The sequence below is a fragment of the Macaca mulatta genome, chromosome 19 (assembly GCF_049350105.2).
Source record: "Macaca mulatta isolate MMU2019108-1 chromosome 19, T2T-MMU8v2.0, whole genome shotgun sequence".
Classification (NCBI taxonomy): domain Eukaryota; kingdom Metazoa; phylum Chordata; class Mammalia; order Primates; family Cercopithecidae; genus Macaca; species Macaca mulatta.
Genome location: NC_133424.1, coordinates 70,549,885 through 70,559,923, shown reverse-complemented (window position 1 = coordinate 70,559,923; position 10,039 = coordinate 70,549,885). Strand labels below are relative to the sequence as shown.

At 48.3% G+C, this 10,039-nt stretch overlaps 1 protein-coding gene across 1 annotated transcript; it reads left to right on the top strand.

The window, feature by feature from the left end:
* The first annotated feature begins 180 nt into the window (after positions 1-180).
* ZNF132 (zinc finger protein 132) lies at positions 181-7,567 on the top strand. The gene is made up of 3 exons (XM_001102643.5): positions 181-592; positions 3,140-3,308; positions 5,120-7,567. The coding sequence occupies exons 1-3, from the start codon at positions 530-532 to the stop codon at positions 7,009-7,011; spliced, it is 2,124 nt and encodes a 707-aa protein (XP_001102643.5). The 5' UTR covers positions 181-529; the 3' UTR covers positions 7,012-7,567.
* The last annotated feature ends 2,472 nt before the right edge of the window (positions 7,568-10,039 follow it).

The window sequence follows — 10,039 nt, the reverse complement described above, 5'->3', positions numbered from 1 at the left end:
GCGTTGCGTGAGCGGCGACGCGATAAACGCCTTTCCTCAATCACCTTGGCAACGGCCTAGCGGCAGCGTGACGGGCATAGGAAAATAGCGTCATAGTCGGCGGGGAGCCTTGAGCCAATGAAGGCGCGGACCAGGAGCAAGTCAGAGCCGGCATTGAGGGGCGGGACTTCCGGCGCCGCCATTGCGGCGCTCATTTTGCAGCTGGTGGGTTGGGCTACAGGAGGCCTCTGGAGCCAAACAAGGGCGCGGGAGTGGGTGCAGGGACCAACAACGCGCCTTCGCACGCACCATAACCCCCGGCTAATTACTATGCTTTTATGAGCCAAGGTGTTCCCGAAAGTGGAGCCAGCGCCACGCGTCTCAGGGGTCTCCATCCCCAGCCTTCGTCCCTGCGGTGCCCGGAGGCCTTGCGCGCATTTTGTATTAGGAAAGACAGGTCCTGAGTGCGACCGTCACCCAGCGTTCGCGCCACTCAGTGGAAGTGTGAGGGTTCGGCTGAGCGGCAGGGCTAGCCCTAGCGCCTCCTAGTATGGCCCTGCCCAGCCCACAGGTTCCAGTGGGGTTGCCAGCGTCGCTGATGGGCCCGGCGCAGGTGAGTGGAGTGTGCCCCAGGCCCTCACCCGCTGGGATTCCGGCCCTTAGGATCCTGAAGCCCAGATAGAGGGGATGTTGGTGTCCTGGGGCGCTTGGCCGTGTCCTGTCCTCACACGTGGGTCTTGGGCCCTGCCCTGGGAGTCACTTACCCTTACCATCCTGAATCCAGGCCAGGCGTTATATCGAGGGATTCCCATTTCTGGAATCCTGTGTAATGAGATCTGGAAGGCTGTCCCAGGCACAGGGACCAGCATGTGCACCTTGCTTGGTTGTGATGAAATGGAAGCATTCCAGGGACTGCAGGTCTCCATTTAGTCTGGTGGAAACAGAGCAGGGAAACCAGAGTTAGGCCTGGAATGGCAGCCTGAGGAGCTGGGCCTGTATTCTGATGGTGGTGGGAGCCATGGAAGGTTTGGAGCAAAGGAAGGAGGTGCTCTGACTCCAGTCTTAAGACTCCCTATAGATGCCTAGTGGGCAGCAGACTGGAGGGATGGTGAGGGTGGAGCAGGAAGGCCAGTGAGGAGCTGACAGACGTGGTCCAGATGTGTGCTTTGGGTAGCTGGACAGAGGGGTGCCCATGGAGGTAGGACAGATGGTTGGCTTCTGAATCTGCCCAAATTGGGCCATAGATTACCGGATGTGGGACAGTGAAAGAGAGTGAAATGTTAAGATTGACTTTAGGCTGAGCGCAGTGGCTCACACCTGTAATCCCAGCACTTTGGGAGGCCGAGGTGGCCGGATCACTTGAGGTCAGGAGTTCAAGACCAGCCTGGCCAACATGGTGAAACCCCGTCTCTACTAAAAATACAAAAAAATTAGCCAAGGCATGGTAGTGCGCGCCTGTAATCCCAGCAACTTGGGAGACTGAGGCAGAAGAATCGTTTGAATCTGGGAGATGGAAGTTGCAGTGAGCTGAGATCATGCCACTGCGCTCCAGTCTGAACGACAGCGAGACTCTGTTTAAAAAAAAAAAAAAAAAAAAAAAAGGTTTCCAGGCCCAGTGGCTCGCGCCTGTAATCCCAGCACTTTGGGAGGCCGAGGCGGGTGGATCACGAGGTCAGGAGATCAAGACCATCCTGGCTAACACTGTGAAACCCTTTCTCCACTAAAAATACAAAAAATTTGCCAGGCGTGGTGGCAGGTGCCTGTAGTCCCAGCTACTTGGGAGGCTGAGGCAGGAGAATGGCATGAACCCGGGAGACAGAGCTTGCAGTGAACCGAGACCACGCCACTGCACTCCAGCCTGGGTGACAGAGCGAGACTTCATCTCAAAAAAAAAAAAAAAAAAAAAAAAATTGACCTTAGATCTTTCAGATGTGGAAGTTGGTGTGAGGAGCAGATTTCAGGGGGAAGATAAAGAGTTGGATTTTGTTGTATTTGAGATGTCCCAGACACTACCAAATTGAGTTGCCAAGTAGACCCCTAAACATGCGATTATGAAATTACGTCGGGTTTAGGCTGGAAACATCCAAGGGATGGATGCTTGTGGGTGGGCACTGCATGCAGTTGTGGGTTGGGTTCAAGATAGTGGCCGAGCCTCCTAAACAGAGAGTAGGTCTAGGACAAAAATGAAGCATAGCGGCAGAAGTAGGATGAGAGTTGGGCTTTGGTTTAGGTTGATTTATCTCTCTACAGCTCACTACATTGTTGTGGCCATCCTTGTGGTCAGGGCATGTTACCTCCTCTTAAGTAGGGTCCTGGGGTTTTTGTCAGGCTGGTGTAGTGGCAGGATCAGAAAGGATCAGCCTAAGCTGAGTCCCCAAGCCAAGGTGGGGGCCAGTGGGTCTTGGATTTGAGTGTTAGGAAGAGCAAGGACAGCTATGACTGGGAAGGAGACAACACATACAAAGGCAGAGATATAAGAGGGAAGAGATATTTGAGATCTGCTTATGGTTCTGGGCAGCTGATGGTTGAAGAAATAGGGAAAGGACGGGAGGCATTGACTTGAGGGGCTATGGCCGCCTCTGGCAGTGGGGTTTTTGGAGCCCTGTTGTTGGCTTGGACCAGGATTGGATCCTGGTTGCGTCTGTCAGGTATGCTATGTGCATGGTGAGATGCTAGGGAGAATACCTACAGTGTGAACAGGGAGGAGGTGGAAATATAAGAACTGTATGGTCTGAGGAGTCACGTGTAAAGGTGAGGGAATGTGAACCATTGGGCCCATGGCCCTGGTACAAGAGTCTTAAGAGAAAGGGAAGCCCAAATTTTCTTATGTTTGGGAGGTATGAGCCAGAAGTCACAAGGAAAATTGACCAGCAGGAGGGAGGAGGCAGCATCCATCTGCCCACCTGCCTGTTGTTCCTCTAGGTTGGATTGGCCTGGATACAGTGACCAGTGGGACTACTAGGAGAGAGGGGCACCATTAATTCCAGGGCATGTTAGGCGGGGGCCCTGAGGAAGAAGATAAGCTGCGGATGGGTGAGTAGTGGATGGACTGAGAGGATCATAAGAAAAAGAGATGTTAGTGGTAGATGTGGCAGGATTCCGAGTCACACGGCAAGGGCCTGCATATTTCCATTTGACCAATTGTTTGTTTCTTTGTCAGCATACCTCTTGGCCCTGTGGCTCAGCTGTCCCCGCATTGAAGAGCCTGGTAACCTTTGAAGATGTGGCTGTATATTTCTCCCAGGAGGAGTGGGAGCTCCTTGATGCAGCCCAGAGGCACTTGTACCACAGTGTGATGCTGGAAAACCTCGAGCTCGTAACCTCACTTGGTAATACCCTGTCCCAGCATGGTGATGACCAGCTTATGCCCTGTGTCTTTTCCTCATAGAAAGCTCTGTTCATCCCAAAGCCAGATCACGGGTACTGCTTCCTTCTCAGGTTTCCTGTTGTAGGTGCTGGGGTGCTGAGACTCTGCTGTGTGTACTTCCCCTATCGCTCTCTGAGCAGCCTCATGAGCTTTCCTAATAGCTGTTGCCCAGAAGCCTTGTGGAGGCAAAGGTTGGGGATCAGACATCTCCAGTCTGCCTAACAGATCCCACTGAGCTTCACCAAATCCCTGGTTGGGTTACCTAGTATGAAGCCATGCCCAGATTTTGTCTCTGTCTCCAGTGAGATTTTTTTTTTTTAGATGAACTCTAGCTCTGTTGCCCAGGCTGCAGTGCAGTGGCGTGATCTCGGCTCACTGCAAGCTCCAGCTCCCAGGTTCATGCCATTCTCCTGCCTCAGCCTCCCAAGTAGCTGGGACTACAGGCGCCAGCACCACGCCCGGCTAATTTTTTTGCATTTTTAGTAGAGACGGGGTTTCACTGTGTCAGCCAGGATGGTCTCGATCTCCTGACCTCTTGATCCACCTGCCTCGGCCTCCCAAAGTGCTGGGATTACAGGTGTGAGCCACCGCGCCCAGCCCTCAATGAGATATTTTTAAAAAACAGCTTTATTAAGATAAATCATACAATTCACCTTTTCAAGTACACAGTTTAGTGATTTCTGTATGTTTTCACATGGTATAATCATTGCTATAATGTAGTTTTAGCATGTTTTCATCACCTAAAGAGAAACTATAGATCTCATTAGCAGTCCCATTAGCTGTCACTCCCCATCTTTCCTTATCCCTTTCCTTCCGGTCCTAGGCAACCACTAATCTACTTTCTGACTATATAGATTTACCTTTCCTAGACATTTTATAGAATACTATGTTTTTCTGTGACTGGCTTTCTCTTAGCATGTTTTTGAAGTTCATCAGTGTTGTAGCATGTATCAGTATTTCGTTCTTTTTTACAGCCAAATATTCCAGTGTGTAGATGGACTACAGTTTGTTTATCCATTTATCAGTTGATGAGCATTCAGCTTGTTTCCATTTTTTAGGTGTTAGAAAAAATGCTACTATAGAAGCTGGGCGAGGTGACTATAATCCGGCTACTCAGGAGGCTGAGGCAGGAGGATCACTTGAGCCCAGAGGTTTGAGACCAACCTGGGCAACGTAGCAAGACCCTATCTCAGTTTTTAAAAAATACTGCTATGAACAGTCTTGTACACATTTTTGTGTGGATGTGTTTTTAGTTCTCTTGTGTAGCTCTGTAGGAACAGACTTGTCAAACTATTTTCCAAATTGGCTGCACCATTTCACATCCCTATCTGGAGTGTATAAGTGCTCCAGTTTTTCTACTTCATCTTCATGTATTGTTGTTTATTTTTTTATTATTATTTTAGCTATGTTAGTGAGTGTGAAGTGATATCTCATTGTGGTTTTGGTTTGCATACTCCTCATGATTAAGGATGCTGAACTTCTTTTCATATGCTTATTGGCCATGTGTGTATATATCTTCTTTTACAGAAATGTCTAAGTCCTTTGACCCATTTCTGTGTCCTTGCCCCTAGGGAGGTCTCCCTTATTCTGTTGCTTGGCTGGTCCCTATCCTGCCAATAGTAGTGGGCCCTTCCTCACCCTGATGGCCCCGTTGGCCTATCAGCAATCCCTGGGACCTCTTCTTGAGTGTGAATTCCTGGGTAACATTTCTAAGGAAGTCACCCATTCCCACCAAGTAGAATAGTTAATTAACTGGCATTTCTGTATTTTCAGGTTGTTGGCATGGAGTAGAGGGTGAGGAGGCCCATCCCAAGCAGAATATTTCTGTAGAAGAGGTGTTACCAGTCAGGATCCCCAACGCAGATTCTTCCACCAAGAAAGCTAACTCCTGTGACATGTGTGGGCCATTCTTGAAAGACATTTTGTACCTGGCTGAGCATCAGGGAACACACTGTGAGGAGAAACCCTACCCATGTGGAGTATGTGGGAGAGACTTTTGGTTGAATGCAAATCTTCACCAGCACCAGAAGGAGCATAGTGGAGGGAAGCCCTTCAGATGGTACAAGGACAGGGATGCACTTATGAAGAGCTCTAAAGTCCATCTGTCAGAGAACCCCTTCACTTGCAGGGAAGGTGGGAAGGTCATCCTGGATAGCCAGGACCTCCTCCAGCTTCAAGCTGTTGACAGCGGGCAGAAGCCGTATTCCAATCTTGGGCAGCTTCCAGAAGTCTGTACCACACAGAAACTCTTCAAGTGCAGTAACTGTGGAAAAGCCTTCCTGAAGAGCTCCACTCTCCTCAGCCATCTGAGAACTCACTCTGAAGAGACACCATTTGCATGCCCAACAGGTGGAAATTTCTTAGAGGAGAAATCAACCCTTGGTAATCAAAAATTTCACACTGCAGAAATACCCAGTGTGTGTAAGGAGTGTGGGAAGGCCTTTAGTCACCCATCTAAGCTGAGGAAGCACCAGAAATTTCACACTGAAGTAAGATATTATGAGTGCATTGCGTGTGGGAAAACCTTCAATCACAAACTCACATTTGTTCATCATCAGAGAAGTCACTCAGGAGAAAGACCTTATGAGTGCAGTGAATGTGGGAAAGCCTTCAGTAACAGATCACACCTCATTCGGCATGAGAAAGTTCACACTGGAGAAAGGCCTTTTGAGTGCCTGAAATGTGGAAGAGCCTTCAGCCAAAGCTCCAATTTCCTTCGGCACCAGAAAGTTCACACACAGGTAAGACCTTATGAGTGCAGTCAATGTGGTAAATCTTTCAGCCGAAGCTCTGCTCTCATTCAGCACTGGAGAGTTCACACTGGAGAAAGACCGTATGAATGCAGTGAGTGTGGAAGAGCTTTTAACAATAACTCCAACCTTGCTCAGCACCAGAAAGTTCACACTGGAGAACGGCCTTTTGAGTGCAGTGAATGTGGAAGAGACTTCAGCCAAAGCTCCCATCTCCTTCGACATCAGAAAGTTCACACTGGAGAACGGCCTTTTGAATGCAGTGATTGTGGTAAAGCCTTCGGTAATAGCTCCACACTCATCCAGCACCAGAAAGTACATACTGGGCAAAGGCCTTATGAGTGCAGTGAATGTAGGAAATCCTTCAGCCGCAGCTCCAGCCTGATCCAGCACTGGAGAATTCACACTGGAGAAAAGCCTTATGAGTGTAGTGAGTGTGGGAAAGCCTTCGCTCACAGCTCCACTCTCATTGAACACTGGAGAGTTCACACAAAAGAAAGGCCTTATGAGTGCAATGAATGTGGGAAATTCTTTAGCCAAAACTCCATTCTCATTAAGCATCAGAAAGTTCATACTGGAGAAAAGCCTTATAAGTGCACTGAATGTGGGAAATTCTTTAGCCGAAAATCTAGCCTTATTTGTCATTGGAGAGTTCACACTGGAGAAAGGCCTTATGAATGCAGTGAATGTGGGAGAGCCTTTAGCAGTAACTCCCACCTGGTTCGTCATCAGAGAGTTCACACACAAGAAAGGCCCTATGAATGCATCCAGTGTGGAAAAGCCTTTAGTGAAAGATCTACGCTTGTTCGGCACCAGAAAGTTCACACCAGAGAAAGGACTTATGAGTGTAGCCAGTGTGGGAAACTCTTCAGCCATCTTTGTAACCTTGCTCAGCATAAAAAGATTCATATTTGAGCCTTATGGAAGTGGTCTTCGTGAGAAAATCTTCAGCCAAGTCAAACTTTATGCAGCAGTATCCCCATACCAGAAAAATTACCTACAGGTACTGCTAATGTGGAAAAGCCTTCAGAAGCTACCCTGTTTCTGACCAGCCCAGGAACCTTTGCAGGGCCATCTCACCCATGCAGCATAAGGCAGAAGCCATGGCCACTTTCCATCTTGCCTGGATCCAAAAATTTGCAGCAGTCCTGTCCTCTGGCTTGGGGAAAACAGTACCCTGAGCCTCCCTTCACCTGTCCTGTAGGGATTCAGGACTGTCCTCAGCTCACTGGAATGGTTTAATTCCCATTGCTTCTGAGAGGGTTAGGCAGTGAACTGAATGCATGCTGGCCGAGGGGCCTTGAGGGAAACCTAATTTGAGCTCAGGAAGATGCACATTCCTCGTGGATGTAGTCAAGTCTGTGTTTAACCCCTAAGATGTGTCCATTGAGACCACAAATCACCTGCCACTAGAATCACCTACCTTGTCTGCACCATACGCGTGATAATAAAGACCTTATTGATCAGGTCACCTTTAATCCTAGGGGTTCTGTTGGGGTAGGTTGAGAAAATGAATGGATAGAGTGGGGAGTGCCTTTTCAGGGCACAAAATCTGCCTGAGGGCACAGTAGAAGAGCAGGTAGTTGCTCTGTCCTGTTGTAGCCTACTTTGCATTGCTATGTGAGACTGAAAGGCTCTGGATTGAACGTAGTGGCCTATGTTTCAGTTACCACAGGGCCCAAAGCTTACCCTGAGGAAAAATAAATCCGTCTACAACACTAATGTGTCACAGGGTCACCAAGGCAAAGACCTAGAGGGGTCCAGGGAGGACTCTGTGCATAGAGAAACACTGGATGTGAGGTAATAACTAGGAATTTAGGGAGACTGTGGTGAACTAGGGCACATGCCATCATGGACAAAGAAGCAGCCATAGTTCCCCATCAACTGGGACTCTGCAGGGTGAGGGTGTGCAGAACAACTGCAGAGCTGCAGACCTTTGTATTTGCCATGTTAAAGTTTTTGCTATAGTTAAAGCAGATAAATGCAATATTGTTTACATTCACTTCTCTCAAACTGTATCTTGGCATCCATCACTCCCCAGGTAGGAACTGGGGACTGAGAGAAGCAATAGCCTGACGTCCAGGAAAGTGTTTTTTGTAGTCTGGCCAGGGTTTCTGGTCACTAACACATACTTCATGCCTTCACAGTCTTGCTGGCCAACAGAGTGGGCACAGGCAAATGGGGGCGTTTAACACAGTTGACAGAGCTGGTATTTTAGAAGGAGATTGAGATTTGGAACCTTGCAGAATATGGTGTTTAGCACCTATTTTAAAAAGCTTATTTACCATGTAATGTCATCATCATCACATGTGAGTTGTTGCTGTTTCTTTGACCTCCCCCATACAAGGAAGTACTCATGAGAGCACTGGCTGGGATGTGAACAGGAGTCCCCATAAAGGAGAGGCCTGGCCAGGTGCAGTGGTGCACACCTATAGTCCTAGCTGCTTGAGAGGCTGAGGCAGGAGGATCTCTTGAGCCCAGGAGGTTGAGTCCATCCTGGACAACATAGCAAGGCCCCATCTCTAAAAAAGAAAAGAGTGGCCTGGGCTCACATCACTGAACAGCAGTTTCAGTAGCCACTGCCAGCTGTCCTAGATCCCTCTGTTCTCCCTGCCCATGTGAATGTCACCTAACAGGCTCAGCAGTGGGGTATGTGACAGGACCAGTACTCCATGACTGGTCGTTCCTCACCCTGACCATGGCACCCTTGCCCTGCCAAAGATTGTACTCCTGGCTGAACATTAGGCAGTATACTCCAGATAGAAACCAAACAGAGTAGTGGATCAAACTTTTCACCAACAACAAGACCATTTATGGTGGAGACCACCTTTTCAGATGTGACATGGCTCACAGTCTCATTTGTAAAGAGCACTTTTCAGTTCATGCACAGCAGGATTCATAAGTGAGAGGACTCAAGGACCAGGCATTTGTGAAGGCTTTCCAGGGTAACTACCCACTTCTGGCACTGGAGTACCCGAATAGTGAGAAGCTCAAAAGAGAATATGGAAATGCCTTCCTTTCTCCATCACCAGAGCACTCATGGCACAGGGAAGCCATGAAAAGTTGAGTGGGAAGATCCTGCCACACAGCTCCAACATCAGATAACACCAGGCAGGCCATGATAGGGAGAAGCCCTTCAAGAGCAGTGGCTATGGGAAGACATGAAGACTTTTGCCCTCTTCAACCACCTAAGAACCCACACTGAAGAGAAATCTTTAAACACTTGGTATGAAAAAAGACCCTCAAGAAGAAATCAATCCTTATCTATAACCAAAAAATTCACAATAGAGAAAACCCCCGCATGTAAGGAATGTGGGATGGTCTTTGGTCACCTCTCCTGTGTGAGAAAGCAATATAAAGTACCTGTGGGGAAAAGGCATTACAAGTGAAGTGAAAATGGGAAAGCCTTCAGCTGTAGACACCCCCTTTAAAGAAAAATCACCAGAGAATTCACGACAGAGTTATGGGCAACAAATGTGGGAAAGCCGCAGCTCCCAGAATCTTAGGCAGCACTGTATTACTGCTATTGCAGAAACCATCTGTATTAGTTACCTATTGCTGTGTAACAAATTACTTAAAACCTAGTGGCTTAAAACAATAGTTATTATCTCACAGTCTCTATAGGTCAGAAACTTTGGTGCAGCTAGCTGACTCCTCTTCAGGGTTTCTCACAAGGCTAACATCAAGATGTCACCTGGGGGGTGTGGTCATCTGAAGGCTTGCCTGGGGAAGGCTCTGCTTCCAAGCAAACTCACGTAATTGGCAGCATTCAGGTTTTTTTTGTGGGCTGCTGGACTGAGGGCCTGTCTGTTGGTCTGAGACCTCCTCCAGTTCTCTGCCACATGGGCCTCTCCAAAATGGCAGCTTGTGGATCAAAGCTTGCAAGCTGATAATGCAATGGAGAATACCAACAAGTCAATCATTTGTAATCTAATAATGGAAG